Below are 21,020 nucleotides of genomic sequence, written 5' to 3'. Positions count from 1 at the left end.
GATTTATAGATTTGATTTTTTTTAACTCAGAAAACCAGTTTTTTATTTTTAAAGCTCTGCCATATATTTCTAGTGGGTGTCGATGGTCACCTGCCACACTCGTTCCAGGTTGTCCGTGTAGCCAGCAAACAGAGTCTGGCCAACAGCAGACGAAGCCAGAGAGTCACACTGGGGCGGCTGTGCCTTGCTGCTGGTACTGATAACTTGTGGCTTCAGTTCACCTACAATGACCTTGCCCTTCAAGTCCCAGATCTGGATGCTGGGCCTGTGGCAGCAGAGCCAGTATCTGTTGGGGCTGAAGCACAGGGCGCTGATGATGTCCACACCATCTAGTGTTGAAAGGTGCTTGCCTTCATTGAGGCTACATGAGCTGTCAAGTCCTTGAGAGGGGAAATCTTGTCCGGTACACCTTTGCATCCTCTGCTCGTGGTACAGGACCAGGTCCTTTCAGTGTATCAGCGTGTCCACAGTTGACCTCACAATCTCCCCTTTTGCCAAAGCTACTTGTTTACTGCATCTGACAGATTCTGCTTCTTAAACTTTCCCAAATCCTTGTCTCCATCCCTCCTAAACACCACCTAATCCAAGCTCTGATTTCTCTCCTGTACTGTTTCCAGCAGCCTCTGAACTTGTTCTTCAGACTCCAGCCCTTCTTCCTCATGTACTAGAGAGCCCTTTCTAAAACATAAATTTAACTTTATTTCTTCCTACTGAAAACCATTTCATCAATGAATATGATTTTAAAAACAAAAAACAAGTTCTGAAGACAAAAACATCCTTCTATAACTTCCCAGTGCCTATAGATTAGAGGCAGGTTCCTTTTGTTGGCTTTGGAATCAGACCTTTGTTTAAATTCTGGCTTCTTCACTTACTAATCATGTGATCTTGGGCAAAATTATGTAAGCTCTCTGAGCCTTAGTTTCCTTATAAGATGTGGTTGTGAGAATTAAATGTAATGAATATAATATGTATAAAGCAGTTATCCTATGAGCTCTGTAGGTGATAGTCGATGATGAATTACAGATGCAAATGATGGTTAGCATGGCATGCAAGGCCCTCCTTTATGATAGGATCCTCCCATTTTTTCCCCATAACTTTAGCTCTTTTCTGTCCCTGCTTCAAACCCTATGTTATAGGTGTTTGGAATCAGTAGTTCTCCCAAGCTTACATGTTGTTTCATAACTTCATACTTTGCATACAGTTTCTTTTGTCCCAAATGTCCTACCCCATCTGTCAATCACTAGTGAAAAATGAAACTCATTTTTCAAAACTTAGGCTAAACCTAAGTCTGTAAAAACCTTCCCTGACCTCTCCAAGTAGATTTGACCGTACCTTTCTCTTTGTCCTCACAAAGCTTTATATTGCTTATAAAATTATACTTACCATCCAGCGGTATAATTTATTACACATTTCTGGCTTTCTCTTTTAATTGTGAGTTCTTTGAGGGCAGGAATCAAGTTTTATTCATCCTTGTTTCCGAGGGATGTAGCAGCCACTGAATAGATAGATGGAAGGATGGAAGGGACACATGGATTGGGTTATTTTGGTAGATGAAATCTTGCAAAACATGGCATCCATGCTGGAAATTTTATTAAAAGAGGCCTTTGTTCTGCTTGTAGCCATGATGGAATAATTGGAACTGAATTTCTCCTCCCTCCCTTTACAAATAAAACTCTGGGCAAATATGAAAACAGCTGTTTTCACATATTGGACAACAAGCAGTGCGGGAATATAATCCCTGAGAGAAAGGAAGCAACTGAGATGAGGCCCAGGATCCCCCTGGCTTTCTGCCTTGAGGCATTTTCTGGACCCTGTTGCCAGAGGGGACTCCCCAGCAAAGCACACCATCTTGCTGAATCAAGGGGGTAGAGATCTGGGTTTGAGGGAGAGGTGGTTTAAATCTGTGTGTCAGAGCACCAGATAGGAGGGAGCTACTCAGCAAAAGTCTGAATTGAGTCCTCTTCACTAATCTTCTGTAGGCTGATCTGCCCGTGTGTAGAGGGGAGCTCCTAAGAGTAGGAGTCATTCAAGCTTCAGCCAGCCAGAGTAAGATCTTGTTGATCACTCAGGCAATCGTTAGAGACCCCCGGAGGCCATGCCTTGATGTAGTAGTCTAAATTAGCTCTAGAGTAAAGATGATTTTAGCCCTGCCCTCACACAGCTTAAAATCAAGCCTTGAGGAACACAAGACAGAGCTTCTGTGATGCTGGTAATGTGCTGGCTTTTGATCTGAGTGCCAAGTACACGGGCAAGAATTTGTCAAGCTGTACACAAATGATAATGTGTACTTTTATGTATGTATGTACGTATGTTAAACCTCAGTAAAAACTTTTAAACAAAACCATTTCTTTTTAAGCCTTATCAGGATCAACCTGATATACAGGAAAATTAACCTGTCAAAGTAAACTTCAACCCTCTTTTAAAAAAGACAACAAAATCTGACACCCAACAATGTAACATTCACAATATCTAGCATCCTATCAAAAAAAATACTAGACAGGTGGGAATGTAAATTGATACAGCCACTATGGAGAACAGTATGGAGTTTCCTTAAAAAACTAAAAATAGAACTACCATACGACCCAGCAATCCCACTACTGGGCATATACCCTGAGAAAACCATAATTCAAAAAGAGTCATGTACCAAAATGTTCATTGCAGCTCTATTTACAATAGCCAGGACATGGAAGCAACCTAAGTGTCCATCAACAGATGAATGGATAAAGAAGATGTGGCACATATATACAATGGAATATTACTCAGCCATAAAAAGGAACGAAACTGAGTTATTTGTAGTGAGGTGGATGGACCTAGAGACTGTCATACAGGGTGAAGTAAGTCAGAAAGAGAAAAACAAATACCGTATGCTAACACATATATATGGAATCTAAAAAAAAAAAAAAAAGAGGTCAGAAAAACCTAGGGGCAAGACGGGAATAAAGATGCAGACCTACTAGAGAATGGACTTGAGGATACGGGGAGGGGGAAGGGTAAGCTGGGACAAAGTGAGAGAGTGGCATGGACATATATACACTACCAAACATAAAATAGATAGCTAGTGGGAAGCAGCCGCATAGCAGCGGGAGATCAGTTCAGTGCTTTGTGACCACCTAGAGGGGTGGGATAGGGAGGGTGGGAGGGAGGGAGATGCAAGAGGGAAGAGATATGGGGACATATGTATATGTATAACTGATTCACTTTGTTATAAGCAGAAACTAACACACCATTGTAAAGCAATTATACTCTAATAAAGATGTTAAAAAAAGAAAAAAACTAGACATGTTGAGAATCAGGAAAAATGTAACCCGTAACCAAGAGAAAAATTAGTTAACAGAAACAAACTCAAAAATGACAGATATGATGGAATTAGCAGATGAGAACCTTAAGACAGACATTATAAAAGTTATAAGTATGCTCATGAATTTAAAGGAAGACTTGAACTAAATGAGGAGAGAAATGGAAGATATAAAAAGAATGAATGAAAGGGAATATCTAGAAGTGAAAGATATAATACCTGAAATGAAAATTTCACTGATAGGATTAAAAGGATATTAGACACTACAGCACAAATGATCAGTGAACTCGAAGACATAGCAATAAAAACTATCCATTATGAAGCATAGAAGGGAAAAAAACTGAAAAAAGGTTAACAGAACCTCGAGGACCCATAGCACAATACCAGGAGGACTAACATACATGTAATTAGAATCCTAGAAGGAGAGGAGGGCAGAGAGAGACAGAAAAAATACTTAATGAGATTATAGCCAATTTTTTTTTCAGTTTTGATGAAAACAATAAACTCAGAGTTCCAGGAAGCTCAATGAACCTCAAGCATAATAGACCCAAACAAAACCACACAAAGGTGCATCATAATTACTCAAAACAAGTGATACAAAGAAAAGTTTCAAGTTAGCTAAAGAAGAAAGACACATTATGTAAAAGAAAAAAGTGATTACGGAAGACTTCTTGTAAGAAACAACATGAACCAGAAGATACTGGAATGAGATTTTTTTTTTTTTTTAAAGTAAATCATCACCTTTTTTGACCAGGATTCTTTATTTATTTATTTATGGCTGTGTTGGGTCTTCGTTTCTGTGCGAGGGCTTTCTCTAGTTGCAGCAAGCGGGGGCCACTCTTCATCGCGGTGCGCGGGCCTCTCACTATCGCGGCCTCTCTTGTTGCGGAGCACAGGCTCCAGACGCGCAGGCTCAGTAGTTGTGGCTCACGGGCCCAGCTGCTCCACGGCATGCGGGACCCTCCCAGACCAGGGCTCGAACCTGCGTCCCCCGCACCGGCAGGCAGACCCCCAACCACTGCGCCACCAGGGAAGCCCCTGGAGTGAGATTTTTAAAGTAATGAAGGAAAATTTTCTTCAACCTCGAAATCTATATCCAGTGAAAATATCCTTCAAAAATAAAGGCAAAATTAAAATTTCTTCAGACAAATAAAAAGTGAAAGAAGTCATTGTCAACAGACCTGCACTGCAAGAAATGTTAAAGGACGTTCTTCACGCGGCAGAAAAATACCATAGAGAAACTTGGACAATAAGGGAGTGAAGAGTGCCAGGAGTAGTAAATATGTGGGTAAATGTAAGAGACTTCTTTTCTCATTTTTAATTTCTATAAAAGATAATTGAGAATTTAAAGTAAATAATATCAGTGTATTATGTGCTATACGTAGAAGTAAAATGTGTGACAATAGTAGGACAAAGGACAGGGGGAGAATGGAAGTATACTGTTTTAAGGTTCTTAAATTACATGTAAACTGGTATAATATTATTTGAAAGTAGACTATTAAGTTAAAAATGTATATTGTAGGACTTCCCTCATGTCACAGTGGTTAAGAATCCGCCTGCCAATGCAGGGGACACAAGTTCAAGCCCTGGTCTGGGAAGATCCCACATGCCACAGAGCAACTAAGCCTGTGTGCCACAACTACTGAGCCTGCGCTCTAGAGCCTACGAGCCGCAACTACTGAGTCTGTGCGCCTAGAGCCTGTGCTCCGCAACAAGAGAAGCCACCACAATGAGAAGCCCGCACACTGCAACGAAGAGCAGCCCCCGCTCGACACAACTAGAGAAAGCCCATGCACAGCAATGAAGACCCAACGCAGCCAAAAATAAATAAATAAATTTTTTAAAAATGTATATTGTAAACCTTAGAAGAGCCGCTAAGGAAAAAAAATAAGACAGTGATATATAGCTAATAAGCCAATATTGAAGATCCAAAAGATTTTGGAGGTGGGAAGGATAAAGGAACCAAACACAGATGGAACAAATAGAAAAATTAGCAAGATGATAGAGTTACCCAACTATAGTGAATATTACATTAAATGTACATGGTCTAAATACTCCACTTATTGGAGATTATTAAATTATATTTTAAAAGTAAGACCCAATTATATGCTGTCTACAAGAATTCCACTTTAAAGAGTCAGATGAAAAGTAAACGGGTAGAGAAGATATACCATACAAACACTAATGAAGAGAATTGGTAGGGGAGAAGAGACAAATCTTCCTTATAGAAGAATTTCAAATTAATATCTGTAGATATTGTCCTGTCTAGGAGAAGGAACTTAATCTCTGTGTCCGTACCACACACACACACACACACACACACACACACACACACACACACCACACTTGAGTGTGGGCTGGACTTAGTGACTCACTTCCAAAACTAGTGTATATAAAGGGAAAAAGAGTAACTTTAGTGGAGAAATGGCAGAAACTACCTTAACCAAGTGATGTCATGTGAATATTGTTGTAAACTTGATATGAGGTGATGAGGAGGATATGTCACCTTTGTGTTATTCTTTCCAGAAACCCAGTAAAATCACGACAGAACCTTCAGATAAACTCAAATTGAGGGACATTCTATCAAATACCTGACCAGTACTTCTCAAAACTATCAAGGTCAGGGACTTCCCTGGCGGTCCAGTGGTTAAGGCTTCGTGCTTCCACTGCAGGGGGCACGGATTCAATCCCTGGTTGGGGAACTAACATACCGCATGCCGCGCAGTGCAGCCAAAAAAATGAAAAAAAAAAAAAAATTTTTTTAATTTTTAAAGAAATCTATCAAGATCATAAAAAACATGGGAAAGACTGAGGAACTGTCACAGACCAGAGGGGACTAAGGAGACATGACAACTAAATGCAGTGTGGAATTCTGGATTGGATTCTAGGATAGAAAAGACACATTAATGGAAAAACTGGTGAAATCACAATGAAGTTTGGAGTTTAGTTAATAGTAATGTACCAATGTCAGTTTCTTAGTTTTGACAAATGCACCATGGTAATGTAAGATATGGGAAACTGAAACTGCGTGAGGAGTATCTGGGCGCTCTCTCTACTATCTTTGCAACTTTTCTGTGAATCTAAGAATATTCCAAAATGTATATTTTTTGAAACAGAGAAACAGAAAAAAGGAATTAAGGGAGTATTAGGAACAATTTGATGCCTATAATTTTGACAAATTGGATGAAATGAACAAATGCCTTGAAATACACAAATTACATAAAGTGACTGAAGAAGGAATAGAAAATTGAAAAATAGTACTGTTTCTATTAAAGAAATTTGAATTTGTAATTAAAACTTTCCCACAAAGAAAACTCCAGACCCAGATAGCTTCACTGATTAATTCTATCATGTATTTTAGGATATATCTTACACTAACTTTTTCAGAAAATAGAGAGGAAAGGAACACTTTCCACCTTATTTTAGGAGGTCAGCATTACCCTGACATGAAAATCAAACAAAGAATTTACAAGAAAAAAAAAATATTGACCAATATACCTAATAAATATAGATGTAAAAACCTTTAACAAAATATTAGCAAATTGAATCCAGCAATATATAAAAAGGATAATACATCATGATCAAGTGTGTACAGATTGGTTAAATATTTGAAAATAAATCAGTGTAATTTACCATATCAACAGACTAAAAAAGGAAAACTATATCAAAACATAAGCCAAAAAAGTATTTTAGGAAAAATTCAACATCTGTCCTTGATAAAAGCTCTTTGCAAACCTAGGTATCCTCATAGTGATAAAAAGCATCTAGGAAGAACTTACAGCTAACATCATACTTCGTGGTGAAAGACTGAATGCTTTCCCCTTGAGAACGAGAACAAAAAAAGGATGTTTGCTCTTCCCATTTCTATTCAGCATTGTACTGGAGGTTCTAACCACTCAATAAGACAAGGAAAAGAAATAAAAGCCCCAAAGGTTAGAAAGAAGGAAGAAAAATTGTCTTTATTCAGACAACATGATCATGTATATGGAAAATCCAAAGGGGGTCTCATAAACAAATTTAGCAAAGGTACAGGATAAGGTTAGTGTACAAAAATCAAATGTACTTCTATATACTAGTAATGAGCAATTGAAAAATGAAATATTTAAAAGTACCATTTTAAATAGCATACAAAACACAGAATACTTAGGAATACATTTAACAAAATATGTGCAAGATTTGTATACTGAAAGCTATAAAACATTTCTCAGAAAATAATTTAAAAGACCTAAACAAATGGAGAGATACTCCACTTTTTGGATTGGAAGACTCAATATTTTTAAGATGTTAATTTTTCCTAAATTGATCTATAGATTCAATATAATCCCAGCCCAAATTCCAGATGGCTTAAAAAAAAAAAACAACTTGAGCTGATTCTAAAATGCACATGAATATGCGAAAGATCTAGAATAGCCAAAACAATGTTGAAAAAGAACAAAGTTGTAGGACTTATATTACCTACTTTTAAGACTTCCAATAAAGTTATAGTAAATGTAGATCAACATTGTAGGTAAACATAGAGTTCAACAGAACAGAATAAATAGTTCAGAATTAGGCCCACACATAAATGGTTAATTGATCTTCAACAAACATGCCAAAGTAATTCAATTGAGAAAAGATAGTTTTCTTCAACAAATGCTACTGGAAGAACTGGATATCTATATGGAAAAAAATGAGTGTTGACTTTTACCTCCTGCAAATATTAGCCCAAAATGGATTATAGACCTAAACTTAGAGGCAAAAACTATAAAATGAATAGAAGAAAAGATAGGAGAAGATCTTCATGAGCTTAAGGTAGGCAAAGTTTTCTTAGCTAAGACATAAAACACAGGGACTTCCCTGGTGGCGCAGTGGTTAAGAATCTGCCTGCCAATGCAGGGGGCATGGGTTCGAGCCCTGGTCCGGGAAGATCCCACATGCTGCGGAGCATCTAAGCCCATGCACCACACGTACTGAGCCTGCGCTCTAGAGCCCTCGAGCCACAACTACTGAGCCCATGTGCCACAACTACTGAAGCTCGCGCGCCTAGAGCCTGTGCTCCGCAACAAAAGAGGCCACCGCAATGAGAAGCCTGCGCACCGCAATGAGAAGCCTGCGCACCGCAGCAGAGAGTAGCCCCTACTCGCTGCAACTAGAGAAAGCCCGCGCACAGCAACCCAATGCAGCCAAAAAAAAAAAAAAAAGTCACCATTTTAAAAATTAAGGGGCAAGCCACAGACTGAGAGAAAATATTCTTGATATTTATATCTGCAAAAGGACTTTTTCCCCAGAATATATAAAGAACCCTTAAACTGAATAATAAGACAGCAGCCCAATTAAAAAGTAGGCAAAAGACTTGAAGAGACACTCAACAATAAAAGATATTCAAATGGCCAATAAGGCTGTGGTAGGAGGGGCCGTGAGGAAGATAAGTCTGGTGTTTCTTAAGATGGCCTGATATGAAGGCTTCACGCCTCCTGCCACCCCAAGCCTCCAGAGCTGCCATGTGGCTGCCTTGTCCTTCAAGTGCAGGAGCCAGTTGAAATGTCAGGAATGGAGGCCAATATGACCATCCCAATCTGGCAAAACAAGCCGCATGGGGCTGCTCGAAGTGTAGTGAGAAGAATCAGGACCAACCTGCCCCTGAAGCCATGTCCCCGGGCATCCTTTGAGACCCTGCCCAACATCTCTGACCTGTGTCTGAGGGATGTACCCCCAGTCCCTACTCTGGCTGACATCGCCTGGATTGCTGCAGATGTAGAGGAGACTTATGCCCTGGTCAGGAGCGATACACGCCCCCTGAGGCACACCTGGAAGCCCAGCCCTCTGATCGTCATTCAGTGCAATGCCTCAGTGCCCAAACTGCGTGGGTTGGAGGAGAGGCTTCTGGCCTTGAAGAAGCCAGCCCTGCCAGCCCTTAGCTGCACCAAAGAGCTACAGCATGAGCTGAGCCACCTGCGCAGCCAGATTGCTAAAATAGTGGCAGCTGATGCAGGAAGTTCAATGTCTCTTCTCCCTTACCTTGTTTTGGATCCTCATTCCACTCTACAACTTCCTTTGTCATTAGTGACATCACCGAGGAGACCAAGGTACAGGTCCCTGAGCTTCCATCAGTCCCCCTGCTTTGTTCTGCCAGCCCTGAATGTTGCAAACCAGAACACAAAGCTACCTGCCGCTCGTCTGAAGATGACTGCGTCTCTCTGTCCAAGGCCAGCAGCTTTGCAGATATGATGGGTACCCTAAAGGACTTCCACCGGGTGAAGCAGAGCCAAGACCTGAACTGGAATTTATTGAGGGAGGAAGACCCTGCCGTGCTTATCTCTGAGGTCCTAAGGAGGAAGTTTGCTCTGAAGGAAGAAGATGCCAGTAGAAAAGGAAACTGATAGCCCTCAGCTCTGCAAACTCAGTCTCAGGCTCCTGGAATTCCTTCAATAGCTGCCATCCTCACCGCAGATGCCTTCTGCCTCTCAATTAGAAATCTTCTGCAACAGTCTTGCCGAAAGCTAGAGCTTGGACCAAGAGAAGAGCTGCACTGTATGTTTTCCATACTTCAAACCTTAGCAGAAGCTAAGGCCTGTTTTGAGCTGAGACACGTTACAGGTAATTGTGTAGGTTGGAATGTCCCAGTTTAAAGGGTGAGATAGAAGTTTCTGGTTTTTCCTTGCCCCTGTGTGAAAATAGGTCCTAAATGAATGACTGACTTCACTGCACTAGACCCCATAACTGGTCTTACTGAACACTTCGTGCCCAGCTGTCACTTACTCTGAGTGGCTTCCTTGCAGCAGAGCAGGGCTGAGGGCAAGGGGCTGTGTTTATGTACACGTTCACAGAGCAGGGAAAATCTTATGTTGCTCCATCGTGAACTGACACCAGTGCCCAGCAATCACTCTCTCCCCCTTCCCTGTCCAACACCTACATGTAGAGGTCGGGCCACTGGACCAGCTGACACTTGGGCTGCTGGGAGGCCTGGGCTGTTTTTTTCTTAAATATACTTTGTAATACTGTACAACCAAATCTACCCTCCAAGGCCCTGGGGCCTCATTGGTTCCACTAATTGAAAGCTCTTTCTCTTCCACAAACTTTAGTTTAAGCCCAGTAGGAAAGAGAAATGGAGAGGGGAAAGAGAGTACCATCCTTCTTAGAGGCCCTTGACTGCTCCTTTGCATTGGGCCAAGGTTTTTACCTACCACACCGTGCATGACTCGGATGCCCTCCGGTCCGTTTTCTCTACGGTATGTATCCTGTGTGTGTTTAGGTTGAAGCACTACCTGACGTTAAAGGAAGGATTTGGAGAGAAAAAAAAAAATGGCCAATAAGCACAGGGAAAGATGCTCCATGAGGGTGTGAATTGATACCACAAGGAAGGTACTGCTAGATACCCACTGGTATGGCTAAAATAAAAAGACTGTGCATTTCTTATAAATGAGTATCTTAAACAAATGTTTACTATGTGACCAAGTAATTTCAGTCTTAGGTATGCACCCAAGAAGATGAAAACTTATGTACACATGAACACATGTACGTGAATGTTTTTAGCAGCTTTGTTCATAATTGCCAAAAACTGGAAACATTCCAGATGTCCTTCAACTGGTGAAGGACAGTGGTATGCCTGTAAAATGGAGTACTACTTGGCAATCAAAAGAAACTAAGTACTGATCTATCCAACAAAATGGATGACTCTCACATTATGCTAAGTGAAATAATCCATTTATTTGACATTTTGGAATAGGCCAAACTGTTGAGAGCGAAATCGGATGAGTGGTTGTCAGGAGCAGGGGGTGGGAGGAGCACTGACTATAAAGGGGTACAAGGGAAATTTGGGGGATGATGGAACTGTTCTGTATCTTGATTGTGGGGATGGTTACATGGCTATATGCATCTTTCAAAATTCATAAAACTAACCACCAAAAGTGGTAAATTTTACTGTATGTAAGTCATACCTGACTTAAAAAAATTTTTTTAAAGACTGACAATAACAAGTGCTAGGAAGGATGTGGAACAACTGATCTGAAACTTTCATCACTGGTAATGGGAGCATAAAACAGTACAACCACTTTGGAAAACAGTTTGGCAGTTTTCTCTGAAGTTAAATGTACACCAGCAATATAACCCAATAACCCCACTCCTAGGTATTTATCCAAGAGAAATGAAAATATATATCCAAACAGGTTTGTACATGAGTGTTTATAGCAGCTTTATTCGCAGTAAACAATACCTGGTAATAATAATCCTAATGTCCATCAGCTGATAGATGGATAAACAATGTTTTATCCCTACTTTTTACTACATGAGTCATTATACATTGTAACATACTTGTGATACACAAAACAACATGGATGAATCTTGAATGTATTACACTGAGCAAAAAAAGCCAGACACATGAGAATATACTATATGATTTCATGTATTTAAAATCTAAAAGAGAGAAAACTACTCTACAGTGGGTGAAAGCAGGCCAGTGGTTGCCTCGGCCTGGGATGGAGAAGGCAGGAACTGATTGAAAAGGGCAGGAAGGAACATTTTGAGGTGAAGGAAATGTTCTATTTCTTGATTGTGGTGATGGTTACACAGATGTATATATTTGTCAAAACTCATTGAACTGTACTTTTTAAATATATGCATTCTATTGTATATTAGTTTTGACTTGATAAAGCAAATTTTAAAAAGGAAGAGGACTTGGAAATTAATTTTAAAAAGGAAGTTCTAATATTGATTAGCTTTCAGAACAGCTCTGCTGATTTTCACATGATTTATGGACATGAGTTAAGGGGTAACTTTGGAGGCAGGGTGGCTCTGGCTTTCTACTAGTTACCTAGACAATTTAGTCTTAAATTTTGTAATCTTATCTCAGTTAGCTTTTTGTACCATTAAAAAAAAAAAAAAAAGGGAGTTGGGAAGGTTAATACTGTTGTACTTTGCTGGGTTCCATGAAACTTGCAGATGTATTGCTTTCACTGACAATATTGTATTGTTCTCTAGCTATGGATTTAGGGGAAGGAATATGGCAAGAATAGTCCATCATTTATTGGTGTAAAGGCCTGTTTACATACTTCATTTTTTTAAAAATAAATTTATTTATTATTTATTTATTTGGGGCTGCATTGGGTCTTCGTTGCTGATGTTTATCTCAAGCCCATGTGGGTGCTTTGAACAGAAACATAATGTCCCTCCCTCCGCAGCCATTTAACCAAGCACTCTTCATCTGTTTCTCTCTTAAAATTTAAAGAACATCTCTTGTTCCTTCAAGAGTGTTAAGTATACACTGTTTAGCCAACGGGTAAGATTTGTAGGGCTTTTTAAAAGCTTGGCGAAAGAGAGCTCAGACGCTTCCAGGCTTCCAGTGAGGTGAACATACCACACCTCATCACTGATTTCCCAGAGCTCAGTTGGGGCCCTTTCTAATATTCTTTGGCCTGAAACTCACAGGTTTTTGTGTATGCACATGTATGCGGAGACCTTTACCATCTGCTTACACTCTCCTTTCTTTTACTTCATGCTTTCTGTAACCTGATTGATGCTCTTCTAAATCAGGCTTTCTTATGTGGTGATATATGTAATAGGACATTAAAATACATATTCCCTTTTGACTCAATAATTCTACTTTTAAGGTTTTTTTTCTGGCAAATACTTCTAAATGGAGAACGCCACCTAACCAAATAACATTGTTTATGTTAACTGAAGTTGGAAACAACCTTAATATCCAAAATTAAGGGGAGCGTTTAAGGTGATCTATTCCACTGCTATTCAATGGACTGTACCATACAGTCACTAAAAATGATGGTTATGAAGAATGTGGGCAACACAGGAAATGCTAAGGATACAATTCAGTGGAAAAAGCAGAATATTGAATGATACATCTACCATGACCATAATTAAGGAAAACAGCCAGATACACAGAAGTAAGATTTTTAAAAGAACTTCCAAATTATCAACAGTGGTATATTAGGATAGTAAAGTTATGAGTTAACATTTTTTTCTCTCATTTTCTAAATTTTCTGTGATATGATTATTACTAGTTTTATGATGGAAAAATCATCTTTCCTCCTCTCTCCTGAAACACTTGAATCTTGCCTGTTGGCTTTATGGTTTGTATGTCTTCAGGACTGTAGTTTCTCTTTCTTCTCCATATTCTTTGGATAAAAAGATCACAAATGACTTAATGATGTGTTTTAAATCACTTAAACTTCTTGTTCTTCCTTGGTGGAATTTTTGAGGGATATCCAAGAGGTTTCTAAGCATGTGAAGAGAGAAACCATCTTGAGCAGTCTTCATTGGTGTGAGAAGGGGGAGAAGGCAAAGGGAGAAAGATACTGTTTACAGAGCACCTACAGTGCCCCAGGCCAGAGTAGTTTCCAGTCCTTCTATGCTGCATCCAAGCTTCTTCACAAGCTGGACGCTGACCCCAGGCAACCTCTCAGCCTCATCTTGCATCACTTCACTACTCATACCCCGTTTCCCAGCCACTAGGAGAGTGATCCCATTCCCCAAGGCCTCATGCTCTGTCACATCTCTATGCTTCTTTCCATGCTATTCCCTCTGGTTAGGATACCGTTCCTTCTCTGCTTGGCTAAACCTATTTGCTCTATAGGGCACTCCTCAAATGTCACTTCTGTGATGCTTCCACAGCTTGGCACTGGGATTTCATAACATTTTTCCCATACCTCTTTTATACCACGTGCTGTATCATAACTCTTTCCCCTCCTAAGCATTTGGGCTCTACATGGTTGTGAACACAGCCCTAGCACAATGCATGGCTCACAGGGGCATTCAATGAATGTTTGTGGAATGAGTGAATGAATGAAAGAGTGAGCAAAATATGCAATCTGCTTTGAACTCTAGATCTTGGAAAACTCATTTATTCAACATTTGGCTCTTCACTTTGTACAGGTATCTGGAAAAGCAAAGATCTGCAAAGATCAGAGTTCCCTTTTTAAAAGAGACAGGAGAAATTCAGTGTACATTACAGCTACAATTTACTGGGTAAATTGAGTGCCAAGCATTTTGACTCTTTGGTCATTATTACTAAATGCCATTGGGATTTTACTTTACACCCTAAAAATGGATTTCTTCAAATTGCAAGTAGTTACCCATTAGTGAAACCATAAAATCAACTTAGTGGGTCACAGCAAGCATTTTTTTAAATGGAGTTGAACAAGGAATATCAGAGTATATCTCAAATAATATGGGTAAGCATCAATTCATGAAACTCTTAAATATACATAATATACATATAATACTGGTTTACAAAGTATAATACATTCATTACTCTGCAACACAGTAAAAAAAAAAAAGGAAAACCCATTGATATTATTGTGACCATTTTAATCATTAAAACTTGTACCTTTTAATGTGTGAACTACCATTTCATTGTATGGATATATACCATAATATATTTGACCTGATAATTTCAAGTTTTGCATTCTTTTTTTTTTTTTAATTTATTTATTTATTTATTTGTTTTTGGCTGTGTTGGGTCTTCGTTGCTTCTCACAGGCTTTCTCTAGTTGCAGCGAGCGGGCGCTACTCTTTGTTGCGGTGTGCGGGCTTCTCATTGCGGTGGCTTCTCTTGTTGCGGAGCACGGCTCTAGGCACGTGGACTTCAGTAGTTGTGGCTCGTGGGCTCCAGAGCGCAGGCTCAGTAGTTGTGACGCACGGGCTTAGTTGCTCTGCGGCATGTGGGATCTTCCCAGACCAGGGCTTGAACCCATGTCCCCTGCATTCACAGGGAGATTCTTAACCACTGAGCCACCAGAGAAGTCCCCCAAGTTTTGTATTCTTTTAAACAACAGTATGATGGACATATATGTAGCTAAATCTCTATATCATTTACTTGAATTCCATGAATTGCTAGAAGTAGAATTTCTGAATCATATAAAAATTTATATAAAAATTTATGGCTTTTGATACATGCTTTTTAATACCACCACCTCTGCCAAAAGATTATACCAGTTTTCACTTTTATCAGTAACATGAAAGTTAGCACCTACTTTTGAAAAATTGTTTAAAATTCATATAATTTTTTTTGGTGGAAACTATATGCATGTGTAGCTATCCCAGTCACCTGTGTGAGGCCCAGCAGTCATTTGGACCCTGTACTTCTCTTCTGTGCTGTGAAACTGGGAAATGGACAGTGGCTTCCTAATTACATTCCTGTCTTCAGTCTCTTCTAACTCCAATCAGTTTTCTGGTCTTTCTAGAGTAAAGTCTTCCTTGACCCTCCCTCAGTAGTTGATTGCTCTATCCTTTGTATTCTCAAAGCACATGACACATCCTTCTGTTACAGCACTCGTCATGTTATATCGGAATTATTTTTGTCTTCTTGTGTCCTCTCTTCCAACCCATCTAGGGTAGGGACTAAAAACTCTTCCTTCTTTACGTTTATATCTGCCCCAGAGTTAAATATATAGCATGTACTCAGTAAATTTTCACTGAGTGAATGACAGCATCTTGTTTAATTGCGACCTCAGGACTGGTTCAAATCACATTAAAATTGGACTATACCATGTAGCTGACTGTCTGTGGGAGTCCAAAGGCAAAACTGGTTCGGGAGGGCCCAGATTCAAGTAAGCCCGGAGCCTGCTTGCTGCCTCTCCTCTGGAGTACCCCCGCTTAGCATGCTGGTTGGAGAGAGAGCAGTCTGCTCAGAGATGGCCTTGCTTTGTTAGGCCATTGCTAACAGCTTTGTTGGCTGGACCTTCTCTATGCCATGTTTTTTCCAAGGCCCGGAAACCTCAGACTCTAGAGATGCTGCTCCAGGGCCTCCTAGGTGCTGGTGTGCCATCCTACCTTGTGAGTCAACAATGCATTTAATCCCAGAAGCAAGGGACCAGACATCACAGGCTGTCTGGCTTAGTAGTCTGGCCCGGGAAATGTCTGAGCTAATAGTAAACCTTGCAAAAAACCCATTCTTAAAATCCCAATAGGAAGAAAAATGCCGAGTGGGGAGATGGGCGGACTCTGATTGTCTTGAGTATCTTATGTAACTCTTTATGTGTATAGGCCTTGTAGACTTAGTACCCTTGTGGAATTGATCCTTCTGCCACGTTAAAACATATATTGTTAGTATTTTCTAATAGAATGTTTATTCATTCAACAGGTATTTCCTATGGGGAAATGTTGGTCAAAGGTTACAAACTATAACATGAATAAGTTCCAAGGATCTAATGTACATTATGGTGACTGTAGTTAGTAATACTCTATTGCATACTTGAAATTTGCTAAGAGAGTAGATCTTAAGTGTCCTTATCACATACAAAGAAAAAGTAACTGTGTGAAGTGATGAATATGTTAATTAACTTAATTGTGATGATTATTTCAGAATATATACATTTATCAAATCATCACCTTGTGCACTTCAAATATGTATAATTTTATTTGTCAGTTAGACCTCAGTAAAGCCAGAAAAGACAAAAGAAACCAAAACAGGCATTCCCTGAGCACCTACTATGTGTCAGGCTTTGTATTGGGTATAATGGATGCAGAGATGATTAAGACATGCACCTTATTCCCAGTGAGGTCACTGGCTGGTTAATAGAAGAGGTAACAGAAGGCTGGGCTGCCAGTATTGCCTCCACTTCTCCAATCACAGACCATTCTCTATTGCTGTAAATGAAGGCATAATCTGGAACATGAATGTCACTCTTCAACTTAAAACCCTTTAATGGTTCCTCATTTTCCTCTGGGTAAAATTCAAGCTCCGTAATATGGCCTTTTATAATCTAGTTTCTGCCTGCCTCTCCTGGCACATCTCTTGCCGCTCTCCTACCCACTTATACCAGCAGCTTTGTTTCTATCCACAGGAACCATTCAGAGTGTCCCAAAGGGCAGACGCTTCTGGTTCAGAGTGCCCCAAAAGGGCAAATCAATAGCCAGTTCAGGATTGGAGATTATTTATCCAGCCAAAGTTTTCTGGATGTGTGCTCAGTGTGTTGGACCATAGGAACATGAAGATGTACAAGAAACAGTCACTGTTCCTGGAAAAGGAGAGATGAGCATACTGGGAGGCGGGAATGGAATACATTGAGGCTGGAGGTGTGAACAAAAGTATAATGCGTTTGGGCAGGGAATAATAGTTTAGTCCAGCTGGAGCACAGGGTGTGTGTTTGGGAGGGACAAAAGATGAGACCAAAGAAGTAGATGGGAAATGGTCTTCTGTCATAAAAACAAGTCTGGACTTCATATTTTGGGCAGTGGGTAATCAACTGAGGTAGTTAGGTCAGGTAATGACTAGACTAAGGGTGGAATGTTGGACCCAACCTCTTGTTGCTTCTCTGGTTCCTAGAATCTAGCCAAGCTCTCCCCACCCCAAATCTGATATTGGACTTGGGTCAGGGGGCAGTTTGCTGAAGAGAATTCTTATCAGTATCACCTATCATCATTATCCAGTCATTCGTCCCTCATGCTTTAGGGGATTGTCTGTAGGTCTCTCTTCTGTGTTGGACCACTCTCCATGACAGTGTCCACTCCGTGACTTCTAAATTTCATGTAGGAAAGAAAGGATCATCGTGATCCAGTGGGCCTTGCCCTGAGTGTGTGTGTGTATGATTTGTCAACAATCGAGTATTTTATGGGAGTTTATGGGACTTAATTAAAGATGCTGGAGCAGGAGCGCTGTGGGACATCAGCAGAGACCTCAGCAATAAACCGCAACTCCAGGCTCTGGAATGCAGTAAATGTTTAAGAGACTTCCTTCCTTTCATTACTGAATTTTACTTTACTTTTATACCAGTAAAGAGTTGTGTTTTATTGGTTGAAATTTCTTGATTCCGTTTTCCCCAGGTCTGTTTAAAAGCTACGTTTTATCCTTGAGGATGTTTGGCTCGTGATGGGGGAAGTGCTGCCAGCGAATTCAATTAACTGGCAGAGCTCGCAGATATTAGACACGGAGTTCTTTTTTTCCTTCTTTTTCACAACTGCTACATAAACACAGCTGGGTTTAATATTTGTCGTAACAAAGATTTAACTTGAATCGTTTTACTCTGGGTAATTAATGCTTGGAACCTCGGCTACTTCTTCGTTCATTTGTGATCTGCATTTTTGACTCTGGCTATCTAGATAATGAAGTGTGCTCCTCTAGGTCTTTGCCCTGCCTTAAAACTGCTTAATATTTGGCCGTTCCCACTAGAGAGCAGATGCTTTTCTTTGCAAGAATTGAATTTCTGTCAGCTCTTTTATGCATCATGTGTTTGGAACTGTAAGTGGATCAAGTTGTTCATCACAGCAGGGACACTGTGAAACACATCTATTATACACACTTCCCACCACCCCCCTTCCTGTTTTGTTTTGTTTTTTTTCCTCCCCTGAGGAGGTGGAGATGCCCAGATCCCCTTGGGAGATATCTCGCTCTGTGTGGATGTATCCATGTGATCCACCACGGATCCGGCCTGGCTACATCCCTAAGCATGGAAATCTATATCCATTCAGCCCAGGATTGTTGCTGAGACGAATCCTGCTTTTATCTTTGTAAACACCAAGCACTTCATTAACTCCCAAATACACATAAGTTTGGGTCACTAGATAAACCCACTAGGCTTAGCATAATGAGTGACATTTCAGTCATTGATGCCCCAGAAAATGTTAATTGTGAGCCCATTATTCTTTTTTATGCTAAAATAATGGCTTGGGTAGTTTTGGCTTTGGAGTTGGGTTAATGTGGAAGAATAGTCAGCATCTATTAGGCTCCTGCTGTGTGCCAGGTACTGTGTGAGAGGCTTTGAAAATCTTGACATTCAATCTACATAATAATCCTGAGGGGAAGGGGAAGTACTTTACCCCTTTTTTGTTAAATGAAGAGAAGAAAATAAGATGCCTAAAGACATCCAGCTAATAGCAAGCAGCTGAGTCAGAATCTGAACTCAGGGTTTGCTAGACATACATTCATTGGTTGATCAATGCATGGATTTATTATACATGTTCATTACATGCAGCCATTGCTCCATTTGGGTTGTCCCGTTCCACATCAAGTCTCAGGCCAGCTGATTGGCTTTTATGAACACCTTTGTATCCATCTAAATCTGAACTGTTGGTGGTGATTGGAATCATTTATTTAGTTTTGCTTTTTCCATCAAGCTCAATGCAAATACAATCCAACTTCCCAAAGCAACCAACCGTCTTCTTGCAGTTTTCATCTTGTGAATTTCAATCCCTAGATTCAGCTTTGAGCTGACAGCTGAGAATTCCAAATCTAAATAGTTTAGTTTGTCAACAGAGCTTTGAAAAGCAGGAGTCTTGATGATGTTCCTACTGTGATATGCTCATCTTTTGGGCCTCAGATAATGCTAAAGGCAAAAGTGCATTCTGGTGCATTTTTCATCAATATCATTCAATTTGCAGGAGTCATTATGGGACATTCACATGTCTGAGTGAAAGACCGCTGATCTGTAGGATTAATTATAGTTAAATGGAAAGGTGGCTTTTGCTCATGAAGAAAGTCAGTCTCTTGGTAAACATTTTTAGTTATGAATAACTTTAGTCTTCCTCCAAATACTTTTCATTAGAAGCAAGCATTAGTGTCCTGGTTCATTAGCAATAGAGTAACTGCTTTATTGTTGATCTGCAGTCCATTTTGTTGTTGAAAGATGTTGGTATTTTTTTTTTTTAATTGAAGTATATGTTGTAAAAAAGCATGCATTATAACTTTCCTTTTACAAGTGTGTATCTGTCTTTTCAAAGGTAACTTACATTTGTATTTTGTGCCTTGTGTTTGCAAGAGACTGGTTCTTGGTTTATTCATGTTGACAACTGAAAAGCCTTAGACCTAATTAAAAGAATTTCCACGAGCACCTTTACTGAACCATTTCATTACGCGGCACTGCACAGATTGCATTGTGAAACATGGTGATAGTTTAAATCTGACCTTTAAACCTAAACTGCCAGAAGTAAGGGGGAGAAAATACTCCATGGATACATACATACACAGGCATACGTGCATGAACATATATGGATAGAAATAATCTTTTTATTGAATGACCACCTAATATTATAAATACACATTTACTTTGAGCTCAAGTCATAACCTTCTTTAGTGTTCAGCTGCATTAATTGTGTGTGTGTGTGTGTGTGTGTGTGTGTGTCTGGTGTGTTAAAACTAAATTGTTTTTTAGGGAAAACAAAGACAATTTCACTTTGGGCAAAAAAAGAAAAATGTGTTTGGAGGAAGATGAGTATGACAAATAGATAAAAAAATGCAAAAATCTTTGCCCCTGTGTGTTTCCATTTACAATGCTGAGGTGCTGGGATTAACCAGGCAGGGAGGGGGCTGGAGTGCACTGTGAGTGCAAGACTCCTCCTGAGCTTTGTTTGGCAGAGAGTAGAAATGGACCTTTTTGTTTTAAAATTGTACTTTTTTACTCCAAGAATGTCATCCTGAGGACTTGATAGTTTGTTCTCAGGATGCTCAACAAAGCCATTATAACATGTAGTGAAGTAGCCACTCACATAATGAAAATTGATCCTTTTGTCTGACAAAAAGCTGCTTAGAATTGTAATGCTCACCTCTTAACTTTGCGACTTAATACTCGGCCCACAAGATGTCAGGAGAGACAGAGGGAGCAAAGACCTGGGCCCCTGGGGTCATAGCCAGCCCCAGCTTGGAGCTCCGCATAACCAGCACAGCCCCCACACCCCCATGGAGAACCAGGCTCTTTGAGGGGAAAATCGGATGCAGAAGAAGCAATTAAAGCCAACCGAGGTCAAGGTACAACCATGTTCTCGAGTAAGAAACAGAAAAGCGAGGAATGAAAGGAGGCAA

At 40.0% G+C, this 21,020-nt stretch overlaps 2 protein-coding genes across 11 annotated transcripts in view; both read left to right on the top strand.

Annotated features, from left to right (window-relative positions):
* DENND1A (DENN domain containing 1A) overlaps nt 1-21,020 on the top strand; it is a 535,076-nt gene that overhangs the window by 357,083 nt on the left and 156,973 nt on the right. The gene's annotated exons all lie outside the window — the stretch shown is intronic.
* LOC118896817 (mitochondrial fission regulator 1-like) lies at nt 8,772-9,654 on the top strand. Its single transcript, XM_036855241.1, is given in 2 exon segments — nt 8,772-9,269; nt 9,272-9,654. Coding segments are annotated over 2 exon segments (837 nt in total). The 5' UTR covers nt 8,772-8,815.

The sequence above is a fragment of the Balaenoptera musculus genome, chromosome 6 (genome assembly GCF_009873245.2).
Source record: "Balaenoptera musculus isolate JJ_BM4_2016_0621 chromosome 6, mBalMus1.pri.v3, whole genome shotgun sequence".
In the NCBI taxonomy this organism is placed as follows: domain Eukaryota; kingdom Metazoa; phylum Chordata; class Mammalia; order Artiodactyla; family Balaenopteridae; genus Balaenoptera; species Balaenoptera musculus.
This window is presented reverse-complemented; position numbering and strand designations above follow the sequence as displayed.